Here is a 22,299-nt window from a genome sequence, read left to right on the forward strand (position 1 = left end):
GTACACAATAGCAGGAAGCGGCTGGGCCGAGAGCTTCCTGTGTTGTCCTCTCTAGGCCACTAGCGCTAACCCGCTCCCCGGCGCAGCACAATCACACAAATGTCCTGTGCTCTGAACCACACAACAACAACATATGGACATGACGGGACGTTCTGGTGCGTCGCCGGCACACTCTGTTGTTGCAGTGGGCAACAATCGGTGTGATTAGTTTTTTTTTGTTTTTCTTTATGTTGATGTCTGTGTCGGTGGTGTCGCCACTGGACAGGAGAGGATTCGGGCTATTTTCCCTGAACCAATACTATAACTGTCACCCTGCCAAGGCCACCAGCTGCTGCTCTAATAACATTTCCGCGGCGGCTTGTTCGCTGTGTCTCCGCTGGATGACCTGAAGTGTGAAGTGATGTGTGTGTGTGTGTTACATGTGTCTCCTGTCACCATTTGGTTGCTCATCTCGTCGGGTGACACACCTGAAGTCGGCCGTTGGTAGTGGACAGTGACGGATGTACACGCCTGTTCCCCTGTTTGTGTGTGTGTGTGTGTGTGTGTGTGTGTGTAGGTCCCCCGTGTGGAGCTGACCCTCTCTGAGCTTCAGGAAATGGCCACGAGACAACAGCAACAAATCGAGGCTCAGCAGCAGATGCTAATCGCCAAGGTGAGTCCATGACAGCATGTCGTTGGATGGACGGCCTGTCAGGAAGCGGCGTCTGCGTTAGAGAGCGCGTCTGTAAAAAGGGCCACTTTAGGGGCACCACGAACTGCGGCCTTGGAGGAATGTGTGTGTGTGTGTGTGTGTGTGTGTGTGTGTGTGTGTGTGTGTGTGTGTGTGTGTGTGTGTGTGTGTGTGTGTGTGTGTGTGTGTGGCTCAGAACATGTGATCCAGGTCAGGGTTGAAGGGAACTTTTGAAACTAGCAGATCAACCATTCAGGGTTTTATGTGTGTGTCAGCACAGTGTGTGTGTGTGTGTGTGTGTGTGTGTGTGTGTGTGTGTGTGTGTGTGTGTGTGTGTGTGTGTGTGTGTGTGTGTTTGACGGGAGATAATACTGCCTTTTTCCCACTGGAGCCAGAGTGGAAGTGACCTTTGAGTTGCCAGGAAGTGAGTTCATCAGGAAGCCACAGCTGCTGGAGGGCTGAGGAAACATTGTACCGCACAAGAGTCGAGACCAACACTTGGCCCCATTAGTTTTCACGAAGTGCCACTCGAGTGTGAATGGAACTGGGAGATTCTTTCGACACACCGCCATTATTCAACCGCCGCCTCTTTATTTGTCCAATTTATTTTTGGTTTTTTTTTGTGTGTCTGGTGTGTAATTTTCCCCACCTATTCAAGGCTTTTCTAAAAGGCGCAATTCTCTGGCGCAGCGACAGTGTTTCCCTGCGGTGTGCAGGTGCTGGAGTGTCTCACTCCTCCTCCACTTTCCCCTCTTCCCCCCACGTCCTCATGCTGTAACACAGCGCAGCTTCCTTCCAGGAAATAAAAAGTATCCGGGACGCAGCTGCTGGCAGGGAGCGACCGCTCCTCCCACACTGTCCATGGAGGGGAACAAACCTCTGTTATGTAATGTGTCATTTGTGCATTTTGTGTGTGTGTGTGTGTTTCCAACTAAGTGATGATAGGCATCTTGCCAACATTCCAGTTCTCTTTTCCACTATGCCTCCCTGTGTGTGTATGTGTGCGCGCGCGTGTCTCTGCAAAGTGGCAAATTGACAGAGGAGTGGGCAGGTCCGGGTCGCTCTGCTCATCTCTCCGCTGACTCACGTGTTTATCGATGCCCCGCGTACACAAAAGAAACAAAAAAGAAAAAAGAAACTGAACTTGAGAGACTCGAGTCTCGGTGGGAGTTTGTCAGACGTTTCGCTGAGCACAGAGCTCGTAACCGTGTCGGTCTGAGAGCCGATTCATCCGGATGGGCCGCAGGTGGCGCACCTGTTCTCGGTCGCGCTGCAGAAGAAGAGAAGGGCGAGAGCGCGCACGTTGGCCGCGTTCACACTGCCAGCCAAAATCCGATTTTTTTAGCCATTCCAGATTGAAACTGGATGGCTCTTTTGCAGTCTGAACAGTCACAAATCGCATGAAATCCGATTTTTGCGAATGGGATTGAAGCCACCTGCGGGAGGTAGTTTCAAATGGCATTGAGACAGATGTGCCTCAGTGTGAACAGCTCTAAACACACTGATGGGTTTTGACTGTCCGTGACGTCACTCTACTCAGCAGCCAGTGGGGAGACAGCTCCATTCAAGTTAAGCTCCAGGGCACGTATCGCAACAAGTGTCGCTGTCGCAATTATATGACGTCACACACTACACGCACTGGACGACGCCTCCGCTCCAACCTCCGCAACCTGTCAGATCAGTCAATAATGTGGCCCAGTCTGGACAGAGCCAGAACCCATTTGGACACTTGCTGAAAACAGTGTGGACAGTCAGCCCCAAAAATCATATTTCAGAAGGAATCTGATTGGAATCAGATTCGCCTGCAGTCTGAACGCAGCCGTTGTGTAGAAACTCGCTGGATTTGCGTTTGTTCCAACTGTGTGTCTGTCTGAAAATTCTCAAAACTCTTTCTTCTCCTTCTTTTTGCTCCTCTAGGAGCAGAGGCTGCGGTATCTCCACCAGGGCGGCAGGTCCAACCAGGCGCAGACACAGGTGTGCTCCACGCGTCCACGCGTCACAGTGTCCTACCTAGCCGGGCAGCGGCAGGAATCTTTGTGCCACACGAAGCAGCATCCGGCTGTCTGTTCAGCCAGCTGTTTGCTCAAAACTCTTGTGCTCTGGTTCAGTCTGAAGCGGAGAAGCTGCAGCGGCTGAAGGAACGCGTGGACACCCAGGAGGCCAAGCTGAAGAAGATCCGAGCCATGAGAGGACAAGTGGACTACAGCAAGCTGATCAACGGAAACCTGTGTAAGGTCTTCGCCCAGTTGCACAACCAGTGGGACTTTAAGTTGTTTTAATATATCGTTAGTCTAATAGCATAGTTCCCTAAGTCATTTTGAATGTTTTCGGAAAACAAGAAAAAACTAATTTTTTAGCAAGCACATTGGTAAAGTTAGGCAGATATCACAATTTGGCCAAAAAAAATGACTTTTATGCTATTAGATAGATAGATAGATAGATGGATAGATAGAGAGAGAGAGAGAGAGAGAGAGAGAGATGTATATATACATATATATACTTTTTGGGGATATGCTATTTTCACAAGGCTTCCTAACTGCGATTGAACAATTTCTTAATATAACATAATGTAGCAAGACCATTTAAGGAAGCAAAAATTAATGATCGCCACCCAATGCTATTTTGCTCACCTACATTTTCACGCAAACGTTGAAGGGAAACCTCTGTGAACGTGCAGCAGGCTCCTGCTCACTTGACTTCAACTCCCACCTGTTTGTGTCTCCAGCTGCAGAGATCGACCATGTTAGCAACCTGTTTCAGGAGAAGCAGGCTGAACTGCAGTCGGCCGTGGTCAGAGTGGACCAGGTAACAAACACCAGCCTCTGTTTTTCACCAGGAGGGCTTGAATCTCCATTCGAGATTTTCACAGAAACTTGACTCCTGAAGTTTAGTCAGAGAAGAATGGCCAAACATTTGTGTGACTTGTTTTCCACCCAGCTGACCCAGCAGCTGGAGGACTTAAGAAGAGGACGCCTCCAGCTGCACTCCCTGGCACCCGGACCAGGAGCGCCGGCCGGCTCACCGGGCCTACCTGTCAGCCACAAGGGGACGGCTCTGTCTGCACCTGCAGCCCTGGAGCTGAGGAAACTCTACCAGGAGCTGCAGGTACAGCAGACGCTCTCATCACCCTTCCCTCTGTTGGGTGGCATACGTCTTCAAAGGGATAGTTTTCACGATTGTTTCGGTGTTTCAGGCTCGCAATCGTCACAACTTGGAGCAGAGCAGCAAACTGGCCCAGAACAAGGATCTGCTGAACAAGAGGAACGCCCAGGTGACGGTGATGGACCAGCGCATCGGAGACCTGCGGGAGCGTCTGCACAAGAAGAGAGCAGAAGTACGCCAGCTCCTCCTCCTCCTCCTACTTCCCCTCTTTCCCTGACTCCCCCTCCACCTCCACCTGTTCCTGCTCCTCCATCTCCTCCTCCTCCTCCTGCGCCTTGTCCTCTTCCCCTGACTCCACCTCCACCTGTTCCTCCTCCGTCTCCATCTCTCCCTCCTCCTTCTTCCCCCTGTCCTCCTCCTTCTGCTGCTCCTCCCCTTCCCCTACTCCTCCTCCATCTCCTCGTCTATCTCCTCCTCCTCCTTTTCTACCTCCTCCCCCTCCTCCCCTTCCTCTTTCTTCCCCATCTCCCCCTCCTCCTCTTCCACTTCCTCCACCTCCTGCTCTTCCTCCTCCTCTTCTACCTCCTCCACCTCCATGTGTTCCTCCTCCACCTCCACCTCCACCTCCTCCTCTTCCACTTCCTCCTCCTCCTCCTCCTTCTCCTCACCCCTTGCTGCCTGACTCTCAGCCTCTGACCCTCTCCACCCTCTCTGTGCCCCGTCTTCAGCTGAGCCGGATGAACGGGGGAGGACTGTCTCCCCCCCAGAACCCCCCCCAGCCTGGCGGGGGGGTGTCGGGCCGGGTGGCCGCCGTCTGCCCCTACATCCAGGTGCCGGAGGGGAGACAGGAGGTTGGCTACCCGATGCCGGCCGACCCGCCGGCCAAGCCCACGCCGCTCTGCCACATCCGCTCGCTCTCAGGTTAGCTGGACTCCACCTTCAGTTGCCCACTCTCATGTTTAAAGTCACTGCTGAAGACTGAGGCCAGTTTCTTTGGCCTCGCTAGCCTCGCTAACTCTCTGTCTGTTTCCTCTTCCTGTCTGTCCTCCTCCTCCCTCACCTGATGTGTGACACCTGTGACGTGCTCGCTGTTGCCGATGGGTTTTTTTCGTTTGTTGTGGTTGTGGCGTCCCGTGTCGCTGTTGTCGTCGTGGCCGCCTTCACCACCACCTCCTCCTCCCTAACGCTCCTTCCTGGCCGTGTTGTGTTGATGTGTCGGTGTCTTGGTTGGTGCCCCTGTTGCGTCTCAGAAGAAGACCGGAGTCGCGTCAGGAAGCCTCCCGGCCAGTGGAAGGTGTCCGACTTAGACGTCGTGCTGTCGGAGCCCGCTGAGGGTCCTCAGGCCGACACCAGTGAGTCCCTGGAGAGTTCTGGCAGCACAACAAGCCACTGACAGTCTGGTGATGGATCAGCATCACCTGCTTCTCTCACTACCGCCTGGAGAGTTCGGCCAACTAATCATGCATGTGTGATGGATTGAAACCAGGAAATGGTGTTTGGTATCAAAAGCTTCCACATTCTATCCATTCTAAGCAGCGTGTTTAACCCGCTGTTTGCATCCTTACGATAAAAAACTGACTGCGTTGTTGGACCATCCAGGTGTTTGGGAGGATACAAAAGCCCCGTTCAGACTGCCGAAAGCCAAAGTCTGATTTTTAGCCCATCCAGATTGAAACCGGGTGTCTCCTTTGTAGTGTGAACAGTCACAAATCACATGAAATCTGATTTGAATCAGATTCACCTCTAGTCTGAACACAGCCAAAGACCAGACGGTCTCAGATCAGCGGAGCCAACACATCGCCGTGGTTACTGTCACTAGCCTGGGGGACGTATCAGAAATGGTATCATGCCCTTTGTGACATCACTGCGGGCTGATTTCCGGAACAATGTGTTTTAGTGTTTAGGTTCTAAACAGGGGCAGAGCAGGCAGAGGAGGTAGCAGGTGCTGGAATACACCGGCCAGAGAGAGTACGGGCAGAAAACAGAGCCTTGACCTCTGCAGAACAGATGGCATGGAAACGATAATTGAATTAGCTCCGGCTAATGACTGCAAACTCCGAAGGGCTGCGCGTACAAGGACACAGACGGGACATCTGATACGCAGCAGCTGTCTGAGGTCGGGACGGGCAGACGGAGGGCAGCGCAAACAGCAGTTCTTTCTCGTCTCGAGTGATGCGCGGCAAATAAACAAGTTTCTCGACCTGCTTCGAGGCCTGCTTGTGGCAAAGGCCACTCGTGCTCATACTGAGGCACCTTCGGACGCTGAGGTCTTGAGTAAACAGTGTCCAACTGTTGCGGAGTTAAATCTCATTGTGTGGCTGAATGTCAAAAGTAAATGCCACGGCAGTGCTATTTATTGTTTCAGCTTACGTAATGTGTTCAAAATATTTAGTTGTAAATCGTGTGGACGGCCAAGCGGGCAGGCAGGCTGGCAGGCAGGCATCAGCGAATGAATGAAGGGAAGTTTGTGGAACGCCCGGCGAACAGCGATACAGAGTCGCGCGCGCATGTTTGTGCGCGCGCACGTTCCCACGTGCGTCTGTTTTCCGGCGACGGGTCACGGCCGCTGCCAGTTCCCTCTAATCTGAGACCTCGGGCCCGCGGCCAAGTTTCCAGCTCGACTGTCACGACTGTCTCCTGTCGTGACTGTTTACTTCCCGAGGTCGGGGCGGGGTCGACGGCAGCGCGGCTCACGGCCTGGAGGCCAAACGGGGTCAATGGTTAATCGGTGACACTGCCAACACGGTGACGCCGTCGGAAGCCTCTGCCAAACGGTAGCGGCTCAGAACCGTCCGACCGACGACTGGCAACCCAGTACGTTTCAGTTTTCACCGAAACACTGGCCATTTTCCAGGAAACAGCATGTTTAGCCCGCTGTTTAGAGCCCTCTGCAAAAAATGATACCTTCTTGGACTAACAAAGCACATGTCAGTGTCCAGATTTTTTTTAATTTTTTTAATTTTCTGAATTTCTGTCACCTTTTGGGACAGACAATAAAGCATATCTTCTCTGAAAAAAAATAAACTTTTTTTTTTTCTTTTTGAATTTTTTGCGTATACCTTGTGAAAATCTTGTAAAAAAAAAAAATAATAATAAAAACATGGCGGCTCCAAGCACCCGGAGGCAGCGGCTATACCTCATTTAGAGGTTTTTCGAAATTTTATAAATATAAATGTATTCACACTTCCCGTAAAACAACAAGTCAGGTGCAACAGTCGGCTTTATGACCGCGGCCGTGATGATTGTTTTCTCTTTTCTCAGAAGCCCGTAATTAGGCCTCCAGTAGCTGCTGTGATGCTGCACTGACGAGAAGCTAAAAAAAAACACACACACGCACTCAAAAAAAAAACATGTTTGTTTGCCGCGGGAAGGTTCACTGCAGGGCAACAATGCGAAGCGGTCGTTTGGCGAGTCAGAATCCGTGGTGACGACGGCAATTGAAGCCGCGGCGGTGAGTTCATGTTAAAAATAACCGGCTGACTTTGACTTCCAAATATCGCCTAATTGTCATGTGGCGCCGGGAAATGCACTGTGTCATGTAACCCGTTTGACCAGCGCTGTTTTTGTGTTGTTATCTGGACATAGTGTGTGTGTGTGTGTGTGTGTGTGTGTGTGTGATGCGAGTAATTATAGATTTTTATTTTTAGTCGCTTGTGTGACTTCACATGTTTGTTTTTGTGTCGGGAGAGAATGTGAAGCAACTCTCTGCTTTGGGTTCGTCATTGTTTTCGTGCGCTCACTTCTCTCCCACCGCGTCTCTCTCCTCTCTGCTCAGCTAATGAAGCGTCGTGGCCGAGCATCAGCAAGAGCGTCTCGGACTGGAGGAGCAACAGTTCGGAGCAGGTGCGCTGTCGTTGCCACTCCACACACACGAGCAAACGGACCGGGCGAAACAACACTGTCGAAGTCCAAACCTCCTTCCATGTCATTTGCATCTCTGTTTGTTCATATGTGGATACAAATCTGGTGGCAGCAGCAAATATTGTTGATCAGGATGTTTATGTTTAGAATTTGGTTATTTCTTTATTTTCTTTCTATATTTTTTTTTATTTGTCTATTTGATTTTGGTTTTAAGTTATTATTCTAGGATTTTTTGGTGAACATTTTCACCCACTGTGATTTGTAAGTATTGTATTCTCCTGTCTGTTTTTGCGTGGACCCCAGGAAGAATAGTCCTCACACAGTGCAAACTGATGGCGATCCTTATTAGATAGATAAACAATCAAACAAACAAACGACTAGATAAATAAATAAATAAACATCTTGAGAGAAATGTCTGAAATATTCCCTGGAGGTTTTTTTCCCCCCCACGTAAGAATTACTGCTCATCAAACTCTGTCTATCCCAGCAGCACCCCACTGGTTACGGCACCTACCCCAGTGCAGGGCATCAGTCGGCGGCGCATCATGGCGCCACCAGCTCCCTGCCGCGCTCCGCCCCGGGAACCCTGGGATGGCCGAAATCTGGTTCCTCCCCCTCCCCTTCCTCCTCCTCCTCGCCGCCTTCCTCCCTGCAGCAGATCCAGCAGCGGATCTCCATCCCGCCCAACTCTGGCCAAGGTAACCAGGAGTGCTTCACCTCTCGCGGCAGCAGTTGATTGGACGGCGAGGCTGTTCCGCTGTTTGGAACGTTTATGAGCTGCAGCCTGTATCGTTAAAAACTTGTAGTTTTAGAAGTAGGAGTAGTAGCCTTTGTTGTTGTGTGCATGATCATTGGATGACCATGCACACAATGAAATTGGGAGAAAATTGGGAAAAATGTTGGGGTCTAATTGTAAGGTCACCTTAATTGGAAAGTAATTAGATTGATTGGACAGACCTGCTGCTGTTTGTGGAAAAAAGTTTCAAAATGAGTCCTCCTCACCGTTTGTCTGCCTGCCAGGCTCCGCCCCCGCCAGCCTGCCCTCGCCACTGCCCCCCCAGACGGAGCGCACCGACCCTCCTCCGGCAGCGGCCGTCCGCCCCTACGTCCCCGACCACCCCTCAAGGCCCCAGTCCCCCAGGAAGGGCCCCGCCACCATGAACAGCAGCTCCATCTACAGCATGTACCTCCAACACCCTCAGGCCAAGAACTATGGATCTCTGAGCAACAGGGCTGCGGTCAAAGCGGGTAAATGGACCAGCGTTTGATTGTCCCACACGCCAGAAACAAGCTGTGTGATGTCCTCATTCTCTCTCTCTCTCGCTCTCTCCTTCTCTTTCCCCAGTTTACGGTAAACCCATCCTCCCCACCTCCTCCTCCACCCCCTCCCCCGTCCCCTTCCTCCACGGGGGAGTCAAAGCTGCAGAGGAGGACGTCCCAGACGGGGGCAAAGCGGGAGGCGAGGCCCCCCCGCCCAACGTGGACAACATTCCCCGTCCGCTCAGTCCCACCAAGCTCACCCCAGTCGGTAGGCATCTCACCTCACCACTGCCCCTGGATCTGCCACCCCAACCCCCGACCAGGTCGGCTGGGGTCCACTGAGGCGATTGACGACGGAGTAGATCAATGACTTTTCCGTCCTCGACCCTCCACAGCTCACTCCCAGCTGCGGTACCAGAGCGACAATGACCTGGAGGTTCTCCGCCGACGCCTCAGCAACGCCCCGCGACCCCTGAAGAAGCGGAGCTCCATCACGGAGCCCGAAGGCCCCCAGGGGCCAAACATCCAGAAGCTTCTCTACCAAAGGTAACGTTCAGAAGAAGCCCTCGAGCTTGAAAGCAGCAGCAGCAGTGTGTGGTGTAGGGGTGCGAAAAAAAATTTGATTCTTAGATTAATCACGATTAATTCACAAATTTAGAAAATCAATTTTTTTAATATGTATATGTGTATATATATTCACATATATACAGCATGTAGATATATATATCTACATATATGAATTGTGATATAAATTATAAAAATATAATAAATTGAATAGCGATTCTCGATTAATCGCGATTAATCACATCGTAGCCCTCAGGTACATAGCGATTCCCACCCCTAGTGTGGTGGTGCGTGGAGAGCCCCCACAGCTGCACCAGAACAATCAGGCACCCGGTGGAAATCCAGCTGCTGTAACCAAATAATAACAGAACGCATGTGTTCGTCTTGCGGTGTGCAGATTCAACACCCTGGCTGGAGGCATGGAAGGAAGCTCAGGTAGGACCTTTGAAAATCAGCAGCACTCCCGTTACCCTCTCGTCACGATGTTTACGGGTCATCTCTGCGAACGCATGATCCCAGGCAACACCTTCTACCAGCCCGACTGCATCCTGCCCGACATGGACAACATCCACTCGGCCAACGGCAACGCCAACCTCGGCGACAAGCTGGCCTGCGTGGCCGCCTCGGAGGCCACCGAGGGCCACAACTCCAACATCGGCTCCCTGCGCTCGTCGCCTCCCTCCGTCGTCGTGGAGACACCCAAGGAGGCCGAGAGCGTCAGCACGCCGCCGCCGTCGGTCCGGCTCAGCCCGTCGCCGGCGCCAAACCGGCCGGAGGATCAGAACAACAACAACCAGCGAGGCCAGAGTCCTGCCAGTCACTCTGTGGGCCTCACGTCGCCTTCTCCGTCTCCTCCTGCACACGCCCCACTGCCCAAGGTGGGTCCAGCTCCCAGGAAACCTTGTCTCTACCATTACTATAGTAGTTATTTAGGTTTTTTTTTTAAAGGTCCTGCCAGATGACGGATTATTCTTTTGGGCTGTGACAAGACCAGCCAATACCATCATCTTTTAATGTGTTGATGTTCTCAAATCTTAAGAGAAAAGTATCTCAGTTTTGAAAACAACCAGTGCAGACACCCAGCATCAACTTAGGAATCATCATAAAACTAAATGGTGCTTTGCTCCTGGTGTGCGTGCATGTGTGTGTGTGTGTGTGTGTGTGTGTGTCAAAATAGAAATGACGTGAGTGAAATGAGGGACAGCCGTGGAAAGAGAAAAATATTTGTTGCGGGTTGAGAATTACCCCCTTTAACCAACACTCACCTGGAATTGCCACTGTTTTCCCTCCTCGGCCCGCAGGTGAAGCGGACCAACCTGAAGAAGCCGTCGTCGGAGCGGACTGGTCACGGCCTGAGGGTCAAGTTCAACCCGCTGGCTCTGCTGCTGGACGCGTCACTGGAGGGAGAGTTCGATCTGGTGCAAAGGATCATCTATGAGGTCTGTCTATGCTGCTGCTGCTGTTCAGCTTGCACATTGGTTTTCGGTCGTTAGATAAAAGAATAGTGTTGGAAAAGGGGGAGATCTTGTGCAAAAAGAAAAACAATAATTTAAAGCCACTTTTTAAGTTCCAAAATAGTTTTGCATTAAGAGGGTTACAGGGGCGAACAATACACAAAGACACTGTATGTGGAGACAAATTGGGAAAGACCAGGCGGAGCAGTCGATCATTGTCCTGTGACACATTTGGAGACAAAACACAAAAGGGCATTTTGATATTTTAGCGTGTTTCCCCTCAAAAAACCTTTTCCTTCCTTTCCTCTGTATTGAGTGAACGAAAACACGGGCTCAGCTTACGCAACAGAAGAACATTCATGCATGCCTGCAGTTATTACACACCCACGCGTGCACAGATTGTCTCCCCAGATCTGCCAATAACTACAGGATTTTCAAAGCCTTTCAGCACCTTCATGGCTACTTTAAAGAAAAGAAGAAAAAAAACTTTGATCCTCAGTCGCTCCATCAGGGGAGAGAAGAGCAGGTCTCACCAGTGCAGCAGCTGCAGAGGATTCCCAGTCTACAGCTGCACAAAAAACTGCGTCTCTCAGTTCAGTGTACGTGAGATGTGGACAGTGCAAACTGTTGCTGCCCCTCTTTGGGAAAAACATCTCATCATGTTCAGAAGCAGCTCTTCCAGGCTATTCAGAATGTGTTGCGCCATCAAGATTCATGAATTCCTCTTGCGGTTTTGAAGCCTATTGTCTCGTGATTATTCCGACTCTGCTTTATTCATGTGCATGCTTTCCCTTTTTATTTCCGTGGCTCCCCCAAGGTGGAAAATCCCAGCATGCCCAACGACGAAGGCATCACCCCTCTGCACAACGCCGTCTGCGCCGGCCACCACCACATTGTCAAGTTCCTGCTGGACTTTGGAGTCAACGTCAACGCTGCCGACAGCGACGGATGGTCAGTGCCTCCCCTCTGTAGCGAGCCGCGGCAGTCCAGACTGGCGCCGGAGGGGCCGATCAAAGCCGCTCGGTGGCAGCGACGCTCAGAGACGAGGGAGATAATTGCATTTTTTTTTCTAAAAATGAGCCTTGACTCAGCAGGACTGAAGGAAGGGATTAGCAAGTCTAATGAGGATCCACATTCAGAAGTTGCATGATTTAATTTATTCATGTTTAATTAATGTCAGCCTGTGTCGTGATGACTCTTTTCGTGCAAGCCGTTTTCTTTCCCCCCCCGGAACAGACGTACATCAGACATAAATGAGGCTCATCAGCTCGTCAGATGGAAACGCGTCGGGATCATTAATGCCGCTAATGTTCCGTTTGCCAGGACCCCCCTGCACTGCGCCGCGTCCTGCAACAGCGTCCACCTCTGCAAGATGCTGGTGGAGTCCGGCGCCGCCATTTTCGCCACCACCATCAGCGACGTGGAGACGGCGGCGGACAAGTGCGAGGAGATGGAGGAGGGCTACACGCACTGCTCCCAGTTCCTCTATGGTGGGTTGTTTAAAAAAAAAAAAAAAAAATTAGCGCCCAGAGACCCTGAGTTGAACGTGTGATGACCGTCGACTGTCCCCCTGCGCCAGGTGTGCAAGAGAAGCTGGGCGTGATGAACAAAGGCCTGGTCTACGCCCTGTGGGACTACACGGCCCAGCAGGCCGACGAGCTGTCCTTCAGCGAGGGCGACGCCCTCACCGTGCTGCGGCGGCGGGACAACACCGAGACGGAGTGGTGGTGGGCGAGGCTCAACGACCGCGAGGGATACGTTCCCAGAAACCTCCTGGGGGTGAGACAGCAAGGACACTTGGCTTCTCATGCACAACCAGAATCACAATCACAATCAGAAGCTTTTATTTCATTGTAAAAAGATCATGCAAAAAAAGTTGAGGTGCTTCCCCTGCTTGGTGTTTTTAAGAATGTTAAAATACAATCAGGTAAAAGATAAGTATATTACGAATAGATTAAAAAAATGTGCAAAAATGAAGTCAAATAAGAATATTAAGGTACCGTGGTATTTAAGGAAGCCCATCTGACAGTGTGTTTCGTATTTAGGACACTGTCAAGTGGGCTTTATTGAAAAATGGTGGCGCAAGATTTGAGCTGACTAGGAGCAAGACCCTTATTGCTCTTTCTATATTCTTATATATACATGGCTGTACGCTTACTTTTTTAAGTGGCAGCACTATTGCTAGCAAGTTAAACATTTTAGTAGCACAAAGAACATTTTAGTAGCGCACATGAGTGGCTAGCTAGTTAACACATTTATTGTGAAATTAATTTCAACCAGGAAATGTAGTTCTTAAATAAATGAATTGAGATGGACAGTTTACACGTAGAACTACAACTCCCATGGAGCAGTTTTACCAACAACTCGTACGGGTCAAAAAGTAATACTAGTTTCCCCACTTCATGATCATGTTCATGATGCCTGCCTTGCGCAACTCATCCGCACATGCGCAAGTGGATACATATTTCTCTTCGCACAGGATGATTTTTATTCGCAAATGCGACGAAAACTGTCGCACTGTACAGCCCTGATATATGAGAACCGTTTAAAGGGTCGGAAAACCAATTGACTTTTATTGTACTGTGAGTCTACACTTTCATTGATGTATTTATGGGCCGTATTTTAACTTTTTACCAATACAAAAATCATTAATCGAGCAAAGTTTTACACACAAGACCTTTCAAAGTCAGCACTCTAAAGACAAAAAACAGTCCAAATTATTGTACATTCTACTCGACCCAAAGTCCTGAGTTATATTATGATGGGAACTTGTTGTTGTTGTTGTTTTGAACAATTTAGGGTTAGGGCTCTAATGCGACTCTCCCTGTGACCGTCTCAGGTGAAGACTTCCCTGCCGTTAAGCCAGATGAAACTTTAAAGTCAGACTGAACGGCTCTGACGTCCCTCTGGACTCACATCCATTTGCTGCCGATGTGTTCTGGAAAGTTCATTTGAAGAATCGGTTGGCAGACTCGCTACAGGCTTCTTTTACCCCTGTAACAACAGCTGTTCAGTGCGGAGAACAAATCTCTAATCGTCCAGCCGCCGGCGAGGAAATTCATCAGCGCGTGCCACCGCGCGGCTAAAATATCACACCAAATATTCAGGGACGAATGCACGATCGATTGCTGCTTTAATAAAACAGTTCCAGCCCGCTGTGTCTTTATCCGACAGCGGCTTCACTACGCCCCCTGGTGGAGTTCGACTAATGATGAGTCCGTGGCATGAAAAAAAATTAACAAGTGAAAGGGCTGTACAAGAGATCCACCTCCTGAGCGGGGTTTTCAAACACACACACACACACACACACACACACACACACACAAACACACAGGGGGCCTGGCAGTGTCCCTCGATGCTGCTCGGGAACATTTAGAAGAGTGTTAACACGATGTCTGTCGTGACCCTGCTGTGTGTCTCTGTGCTCCTTCCAGCTGTATCCCAGGATCAAACCCAGACAGCGCTCACTGGCATGAGGCCCAGCTCGGAGTGGAGGTGGATGGACGGATGGACGGATGGAGGAAGGTGGTGGTGGGGGGTTGCCTCGTGTAAGCTCACAGATGGACGCACGCACGCACGCACTTGGAGGAGCGGCGGCAGGCAGCAGCATGTGGGCGGAAGAAGAGAAAGAACAAAGGATGGAGGGATGTCAGGAGCGCAGGCTGGTGTCCGGTGTAAAGACTTTTTTAGGGTTTCTTTATTCGAGGGGAGTGATGTTCTTCTGAGGTGCTTCAGGACGCAGCTCCGAGCTCTCCACATGAAAGCGGCGCCTCGGAATCTCGAAGCCCCCCTCATTAACTGGAATTATCCCTCCGTCTCTGAGCCTTTGCGGCTTCATTTGTGCCATTTAGAGGCTGAAGTGGATCCTCTCCAGGGAAAATGGGCTGTTTCTCAAACGCGGCAGATGCGCTGAGATGTAGTGTGCAGTTAATTGTTGGAGTTGGAGGGATGGAAGTTGGGGGAGAAAGGGCAGCGAGTGCGACTCATAGTGGGTGTGTAGCAGGAAGTTGGGAGAGTCTTTGATGGAGCAGCTATTAGCAACGTTGCTCAACGTGACCGCAAGATGATAAAACAACATCCAGCAAGCTTCTTCTTCTTCTTTTTTTTTCCTTTGCATGCTGGCCAAGGTCCACAGCAACCGCAGGAGAAACAGATGTCCGCAACCTCATTTTACGGCACGGCAAATGAAAAAAAAAGTAGAACGGGAAAAAAAACACAACCTCTGAACTGACATCAGAGGGAGGTTTTGGGGAAAAAAAAAAAAAAAAAAAAGATCCAAGAGGCATCTGTGGTTCCTTGAATATGTCTGAGCCATGTAGTATTCAGTGCTGGTGCATGCTGTCAGTCATATCAGTGCAGCTGGAGAGAAGCTGCTGCTGCTGCTGCTGCTGAGAGAAGGAAAACCAGAGAAGGAAAACCAGAATGTAGGAGGTGATTTATTTATTTATTTTAGTGCAAAACCAAAGAACCAAGAGAAAGGACATTTCAGAAAAAGCTGGAGGGATTTGAGTGAAAATATTCTCATTGATTGAAAAACAAATCCTCATTGAGAACGCCCGACTCCTTTCCCATCTTCTAGAATCTTACTCTCATATTCATCAGTCATCCTCAGGATGTTGAACTTTTATGTTTTTTAAAGTAAAGTCCGGGAAGAGTGCAGGAAGTAAAAGCTCCACCGTCACCACATGTTCAACAAAGCCAAGAGAATTTGAATGATATTGATCCCTGGAATGAGAAGTGTCAGGAAAACAAAACATTTTTCTCAATGTGTCACTGCTCTTTTTCCATCATATGTTCGCATTTCAATGTTTTTTTTTTTCAATTTGAATTGTCTTTGTTTTTAAAACCAATACTTTTCATTGTTTTGTTTTGTTTTGTTTTTTTAGCTTTTTGCCGCCACTCACTGCTGCCACCCAGTGGATGGGGAGCGTCACGTCCCACGTAACGGGCTCTGTACAGTATGAAGCAATAAGTTGAGTGATTGTTTGATGTGGTCCGACGAGAAAGAGAGAGAGAGAGAGAGAGAGAGAGAGAGATTACGTTATGTACATGAAACATGTAACTATGAATCAAATGTATGATAATAGTGATAATATTAATGAAAGATAATTAAAAAAAAATAAAATAAATGCTGATGATTAATGCTGTGGACGACTCATTTGTGCGTGTGTGGATGTAAGAACATACAAGCGCAGATGTTTGCAATGTTATCAGTCTAATAAAGTGAAAGAAATCACACACACTCCAGTGAAACATTGTGTAACCTGCACACGCGTATTTTATGGTCATTGTCCATACACAATAAACTGTGGACCTTAGAGCGGGGGCAGGGTCATCGGTCATTTAAGTCCACGCACCGACTGAGGTAAGTCATTCATCATTCATTTTCCATACCTGCTTATTCCCGAGCTCAGGGTCACGGGGACTGAGGTAAGTGTGTTTTTAAATTCTCTGCCACAGGGGAGCAAAATATATATATTTTTTTAAATATCCTCAATTTATATACAAAACATTCTTAAAATAAGGGAAAACGTTGTATTGTAACCCTTAAATTCGTATTGCTGGGTGTTTTGCAATTATAATGTGCATTTAAAAAATATATATTTTAAAGGTAACGTTTATTTTGAAGTAGCCACCGGATGTTGACATGCGGATTCTGTGGTCACGAGGCTACGTACTCTTACAAGCTACATCCTTTTGGTGCAAGGATGAAACGTGAGATCAAAATTCAGCGTTCTGTGCAATAAAAGCGATTGGTTGACTTTTGAGGGGTCCAGCGGCAAAGACTGTCCACCGGTGACGTAAGTCAAAGCTTGCCGTCGTGAAAGACGCTACCTGGTGACGTAGCCGAGGCTGCGAATGCTTTCGTCATAAGGTTGTGAACCGTCGAGCAGTCGCGTAGAAAGACGCCTGCGGCCTGAAACGTGACAACAAGTAAATCACGTGGCGCCTTTAAACTGGTGCAAAGGTTTTCTGTGTTGCGTTCAAATGCTTGAAAATATGATCAAATTCCTTTTCGCATGCTAGTACTTGCTACGGTTCTTTGCTTGCTGTGCAGAGTTTTGCCTCTCAAGTTGGACGGTCAGTTGTCAGACTTCTCAGTGAGACTCCAGGAAATAAACTAACCTTGCTTCTAGGTAAGATTAGGCTGCGTGAATAGCCTTTTAAGTGATGTCATTTGTCAGCATGTGAAGGCAGAACTGACAATGCCCTAAATACGAAAAACAAACTGTCAGGTGGACTTAATTAAAAAAATTTCCACACTGGACCTTTAAAGGTCCCATATTATGCAAAATGCACTTTAGTGCGTTTTTTTCTCTCAATAATATGCATTCCCGGCCTGTCTACGATCCCACCTGGTATGAAAAAAGTCCGTCCTCGACCGTCTTTAGCTTTTCCTTCTTTCGAAAAATGTCTGCTTCAATCGGGCAGATTGCACTTCCGTGACATAGTGACATCACCGAGACACGGAAGTGCACTCGACCCCGCCCCTTCAGGTTAGTGGCACCGCCTCTGGTAAAGGTTTGTCACACCCACAGAAATTCTAGAAGCTGCGCCATGTTTTTCCACTCGCAAACGCTCCGGTGAGAACAATTGCTCTGTTTCTGGCCGCACAAATGAGCATCCCAGTCTTTTTCTAACTCCGTCGTCCGAGTCTTTGAGAAGACAGTGGATTATTATTTTTTTTTTTTAAGGACGTGTACCGACAGCAGTTCCAAAACGGTTATATGTGTGTGCTCACCATCTCGCAAAGGACTGTTTTGTTAATGAAAGCCAGTTCAAAGCCAGATTTGCACTTCGTTAAGTTCCCTTTTTTTACGTGTAGTTGTAAATAGTTGATGTGATGGTCTAAGGATACTGTGTTGCAAGTATCACATTTATAACTTATCTGTAAATAATTCAATGGCAATAAATGTTTGAGTGAGTGTGTACTGAAATGACTTCTGTCAATTATTAGGTTACATACACATTGCTTGCTTATGAAAAAAACCATAATCAAGACAAACTAGAATTCATTTTTGATGTCTTGACTCTTACCTGTGGTATCTCCAAGCAGCATACATTTTCCTGCTCCGTTGGCATGGTGTTACAGTTTCTAGTCGTCAGGTGGTTTTCTCACCGTGTGTTTTCCATAGGGCGCCATGGCGGGTCACTTCCACCTCAACACGCCGCTGCTGGAGAGTTCGGCCATGTCCAAGCTCGCCGGCACCGGCGTCTACCTGAAGATGGAGAACTCGCAGCCCTCCGGCTCCTTCAAGATCCGCGGCATCGGACACCTGTGCCAGCAGGTAGGAGCCCCGTAGACCCGGCTGGACGCCACCGCTGCTCACCGCCAGACTGAGACATTTACGCTCAGCTGTGTCTCCTCTGCTCCTCCCTGCAGCTGGCCAGCCAGTCCAAAGGAGTCGTCTGCTCGTCAGGTGACATTTAAGCAACGTTTTCACCCAGCTCGCAGCTGCCTCCGCACGATAAGCCTTGACCTGACACGATTTTCTTTCCCCCCCCTGTCTTCTTCTGAAGGAGGTAACGCCGGTATGGCTGCGGCCTTTGCGGCCAGAAGGATGGGAGTGCCAGCCACCATCGTGGTCCCGTCCTCCAGCCCCCAGCTGGTGGTGCAGAGGCTGCAGGATCAGGGTGCCGCTGTCAAGATCGTGGGCAAGGTGATGCATTTTTATCGGGGCATTAGGTTCTGCACAATTCTGGAAAAAAAAATAAGAAAAAGATTTCTTTTGTTCATAATTGAGATCATGATTCTCTCAGAATTATTTTTCAAAACAAATATTTGTTACACTTATTGTCCATAACAAAAGAACAGATCAAAATATATATAATAGTGCTTCCTACAAGATAGGTACATTAACTCTGGTCGTCGAAAGTAGAATAAAACAGTCTTTTTTTTTGCAGATTATAGATTCTTTGCTAAGAAAACAAGTCGGTCAACATGTTCAGGCTGCACTGAGCCTTTATTGCTTTTTCAAAATGTGCACTCAGGTTTGGGACGATGCCAACACCGAAGCTCTCCGGCTGGCTGAAGCTGAGGGTCTCACTTATGTTCCTCCGTTCGATCACCCCCTGCTCTGGTAGGTTTGCACCTCGCAGTTTGTTTTTTTTTTCACATGGACCACGGTCCTCCGAGTCTTAATGACCTCCCCACCCAGGCGCGGCCACGCTACCATGATGGCCGAGGTAGCCGCCTCCCTGGGCCCGGGGGTGAAGCCCGGGGCGGTGCTGCTGTCTGTGGGTGGAGGCGGGCTCCTCTGTGGGGTCGTCCAGGGCCTGGAGGACGTGGGCTGGGTGGATGTGCCCATCATCGCCATGGAGACGGTGGGCGCTGACTGCTTCAACGCTGCGGTGAAGGCAGGCAGGCTGGTGACACTGGATGATATCACCAGGTCAGGGTCAAAGGTCAGGTGTTTGATCCTGGTGGGCTTTCCAGACGCTGCGGGTCCCACCTCCTGTTTTTTGCTCGTTCCCCAGCGAGGCCAAATGTCTCGGAGCCAAGACGGTCTGCCAGAAAGCTTTCGAACACAGCCGACGCAGCGACCTGTCAATCATCTCGGAACTGGTGACCGATCAGCAGGCTCTGCACGCCATCCAGGCATTCCTGGGTGACTGGAAATAACGTCTGGACGTCAGAAGTTCACAGTGAGACGAAGCTGACTTAGAATGACTGTGTAATGTGTGTCTGGCTCCGCAGATGATGAGCGTGTGTTGGTGGAGATGGCGTGCGGAGCAGCGCTGGCAGCCGTCTACAGCGGCCTCATAGGACGACTGCAGGATGAAGGTGAATCCGCCATCACCTGGACCGCTAGCGAGAAAAGCAGCTTGTTAAGTTAAAATGAAATGTGCTGCTTTTATCTTTTTCTTCACAGACGCTCAGTTTCCTCAGGGACAAAGTTCTTTCCATGTTGCCATGCACAGAAAATGAAAGAGAGGCGAAAAAGAAAATCTTAGCAGTCGCAGATAACAACTGGTCCTGATGCCTTGTCTCTTTTCCAGCTCGTCTTCCAGCTCGTCTCGGCCCCCTGGTGGTGATCGTGTGTGGCGGCAGCAGCGTCGACATGCAGCAATTGGCCAACCTCAAAGTGAAGCTGCACACATGAATCAGAGCTTCTAGTGGATGGACGTCGGCAAGATCAGTATTTCTGACAACATTCCCCGCTTCAGAAAATATATTTTTTAAAAAGTGCTTCAGAATTTATTTTATGGTTCCTTAGATAATAATAGTAATAGAAATGGAAATATAGTTTTAAAAAATAGTATTGTGATTTTTTTTTTTTTTTTTAAAGAATGAAATAGTTGTAAAGCCACGGATTGGTGCTATTACCAGATTTCACCACATGATGGTGCCACAGGTCAGAAACAAGCTGGTAGTTAAACTGCAAAAAAACGCCCAGCAAAGCTGCAATACCGAAATGTATCTGGGTGTCCATTGTATCTGATTAATTCATTTTAAATTATGAAAAATAACCAATACTTAAACATTCACATGTTAATATAAAACAGTGACACTCCTTCCTCTTCTTGTTCTCCTCATTCCTTTATTATCCCGTCCTCACTCTTATACACCCCCTCACCCACCCTTCCACCTACCCTGCAGTCACACACTTTGAACAAACTTCACCATAATCTCCCTTCAGTGCAGCTTGTTCGGTTTGTAAGTTTATATCCGTCCAGTCAGACAGTGTGGCGTGTAGGTGGACATTACCATGGAACCAGCTCCTCGCTGCTCCGCCTACGTCAGAGAAGTCGCTGCCTTCTAAGTGTTGCATTTAGCAACCTGTTGAGTTTAAGAGCCTCCGTTCTCTCACGCGGTTGCATAAGAACATTGGGTAATGACAGTCTTGCACTTCTACATGTGGAGAATATTAAAAAGTCATGAGCTGAAAGTTTCCAAAGGAAGATTTTTGCCATCAGTGTTTTGTTTTTTTCATTTTCAATGCTAGCAAAGAGTCATCACCAATGCCCTGCACATTATGATGACCTGCATGGACCGTTGGTGGATTAAACCGTGTTAGTCTCATCATAGTACAAGGCCCTGTGTGATGAGTGCAACAGAAACTGCATGTGAAAATGGTTGTTGGAGAAGGAACAGGTGTTGCTGCAATCAGCAGACCTGTGTCATCTGGAGACAAGTGCATAATTAAATGATAAATGGATTATTAGCGCCGGTCTCCTGCTTGGTAGTCCGGGCCGTTGGTGCCCGAGCCGCAGCTGTGACTCCCTCCTCCGAGTGTGATTCAGCCGTCCCGCTGGTGGAGCAGCTAATGGACGCGGCATCCCGATCCTGTGAGAACAGGAGGGAGCTGCTTTGATGAGCCCGGCAGAGAGCATCTCAGCCGAGCTGTGGCTAAAAATAGGACCGGCTGAACAGCAAGCAAAGGAACAGAGAGGGAGAAGCACGGTGTGTGGTTCTGCAATTCTGCCCTTGTGTGTCTGCTCACGTGCATGCTCTTTTTTTTTCTGGCATAAATATTTGCCAGCCTCTTACATCAGTCCTATTCTTAGCACCAGGTTTCAGCTTATCCTGTCTGTGTGTTTTATTAAAAAAAAAAAAAAAAAAAGGTCTTAAAAAAGGGAATCCAGCCACTCATCCGGGATGAGACTTAACATTAATATTGTGAAAAAGCTGCTTTTACCGTGTATGACACATAGGTCTCAAGGCACTTTGGTGTTCGCTGATAATCTGAACAATTAGCTATTTTTAAATTATGTGTTGTAACTTAAGTAAACAAGGATTCAAGGAACTTTATCAGTCATACCATTTCTCAACAGTGCAAAATTAGTACTCAGGTCCCAGATTAGCCTAAACACAGTGGCAGTGAAGGAAGAGACACTGTTATCAGGCATCTTGCATCTAAAGCCATTTTTGTCTTCTTTTTTTTTTTTTTTAAGACTAAGTGTATTACTTTGCACAATTTATTAGCCTGTTAGCCATCCATCAATATTTGGATCTTTATTTTTCTACCCTAGATTCTAAGGGGGAGCCTATACCATAAATTATCCCCAGAAAACAGCCCATTTGGTCCTCGGTTTGCAGCCTGCTAAAGCAGATGCTTTGTTGGACCTTCAACATGTTCCACAAGGGGACAAAAATTAGAGGGTGTAACCAAAACCTGGGTGGGTGTGTGATCACTAACCCGGAAGAGGCTCCACGTTAGACACTTTTCAGAATTGCATTTTTGAACACGTCTACTGAAAAGCGGATCAAAAGTAAAAGAAGGAAAGAACAAGCTTCTCTCATCGCAGAGGAGCTTCAGTGACATGACAGAGACTCTGCTCAGGATGATTCTGTAGAGGCTCCAAGTCCCACCTGGATCATTTTCCACCAGGCTTTCATCAGCTGCTCACAGCTTTCCTCTCCAATAGAGACTTTATGTGTCAGAT

General features: G+C 48.7%; 2 protein-coding genes across 15 annotated transcripts in view; both read left to right on the top strand.

Annotated features, from left to right (window-relative positions):
- LOC142886348 (apoptosis-stimulating of p53 protein 1-like) overlaps window positions 1-16,058 on the top strand; it is a 36,817-nt gene extending 20,759 nt beyond the window's left edge. For 4 of the 11 annotated variants that reach the window (XM_076023415.1, XM_076023411.1, XM_076023419.1 and 1 more), the window contains 20 exons: window positions 557-652; window positions 2,588-2,644; window positions 2,779-2,899; window positions 3,396-3,475; window positions 3,608-3,775; window positions 3,864-4,004; window positions 4,501-4,693; window positions 5,023-5,124; window positions 7,548-7,615; window positions 8,121-8,331; window positions 8,654-8,881; window positions 8,979-9,161; window positions 9,289-9,439; window positions 9,855-9,892; window positions 9,977-10,335; window positions 10,759-10,896; window positions 11,729-11,862; window positions 12,235-12,401; window positions 12,491-12,690; window positions 14,346-16,058. In XM_076023415.1, coding sequence (XP_075879530.1) covers window positions 557-652; window positions 2,588-2,644; window positions 2,779-2,899; window positions 3,396-3,475; window positions 3,608-3,775; window positions 3,864-4,004; window positions 4,501-4,693; window positions 5,023-5,124; window positions 7,548-7,615; window positions 8,121-8,331; window positions 8,654-8,881; window positions 8,979-9,161; window positions 9,289-9,439; window positions 9,855-9,892; window positions 9,977-10,335; window positions 10,759-10,896; window positions 11,729-11,862; window positions 12,235-12,401; window positions 12,491-12,690; window positions 14,346-14,387 — 2,877 coding nt within the window. In that variant the 3' untranslated portion in view covers window positions 14,388-16,058. The remainder of the gene's footprint in view (window positions 1-556; window positions 653-2,587; window positions 2,645-2,778; window positions 2,900-3,395; window positions 3,476-3,607; window positions 3,776-3,863; window positions 4,005-4,500; window positions 4,694-5,022; window positions 5,125-7,547; window positions 7,616-8,120; window positions 8,332-8,653; window positions 8,882-8,978; window positions 9,162-9,288; window positions 9,440-9,854; window positions 9,893-9,976; window positions 10,336-10,758; window positions 10,897-11,728; window positions 11,863-12,234; window positions 12,402-12,490; window positions 12,691-14,345) is intronic. The other 7 variants (XM_076023420.1, XM_076023412.1, XM_076023421.1 and 4 more) reach the window with 5 other exon arrangements.
- A 502-nt stretch (window positions 16,059-16,560) lies between these two features.
- On the top strand, window positions 16,561-20,546 carry sdsl (serine dehydratase-like). 4 transcript variants are annotated; one of them, XM_076023423.1, is made up of 10 exons: window positions 16,706-16,845; window positions 16,939-17,048; window positions 18,048-18,200; window positions 18,296-18,332; window positions 18,433-18,572; window positions 18,904-18,992; window positions 19,071-19,304; window positions 19,390-19,520; window positions 19,610-19,696; window positions 19,912-20,546. In XM_076023423.1, the coding sequence occupies exons 3-10, from the start codon at window positions 18,054-18,056 to the stop codon at window positions 20,013-20,015; spliced, it is 969 nt and encodes a 322-aa protein (XP_075879538.1). In that variant the 5' UTR covers window positions 16,706-16,845; window positions 16,939-17,048; window positions 18,048-18,053; the 3' UTR covers window positions 20,016-20,546. The 4 variants fall into 4 exon arrangements, with proteins under 4 accessions (XP_075879537.1, XP_075879538.1, XP_075879541.1 ...); XM_076023425.1 differs by having other exon boundaries at window positions 16,733-16,845; window positions 16,970-17,048; XM_076023422.1 differs by lacking the exon at window positions 16,939-17,048 and having other exon boundaries at window positions 16,561-16,712.
- Window positions 20,547-22,299: the final 1,753 nt, after the last annotated feature.

Source organism: Nelusetta ayraudi, unplaced genomic scaffold (assembly GCF_046127955.1).
Source record: "Nelusetta ayraudi isolate G7.1 ecotype Tasmania unplaced genomic scaffold, CSIRO-AGI_Nayr_v1 ptg000015l, whole genome shotgun sequence".
Lineage (NCBI taxonomy): Eukaryota > Metazoa > Chordata > Actinopteri > Tetraodontiformes > Monacanthidae > Nelusetta > Nelusetta ayraudi.

What these genes read in the sequence shown, in the direction of transcription:
- sdsl (XM_076023422.1), top strand. Translation starts at nt 18,054, where the DNA reads ATGGCGGGTCACTTCCACCTCAACACGCCGCTGCTGGAGAGTTCGGCC. An exon ending in CTGTCAAGATCGTGGGCAAG is followed by an intron (nt 18,573 to 18,903) that starts GTGATGCATTTT and finishes ATGTGCACTCAG; the next exon opens with GTTTGGGACGATGCCAACAC. An exon ending in CGCCATCCAGGCATTCCTGG is followed by an intron (nt 19,521 to 19,609) that starts GTGACTGGAAAT and finishes CTGGCTCCGCAG; the next exon opens with ATGATGAGCGTGTGTTGGTG.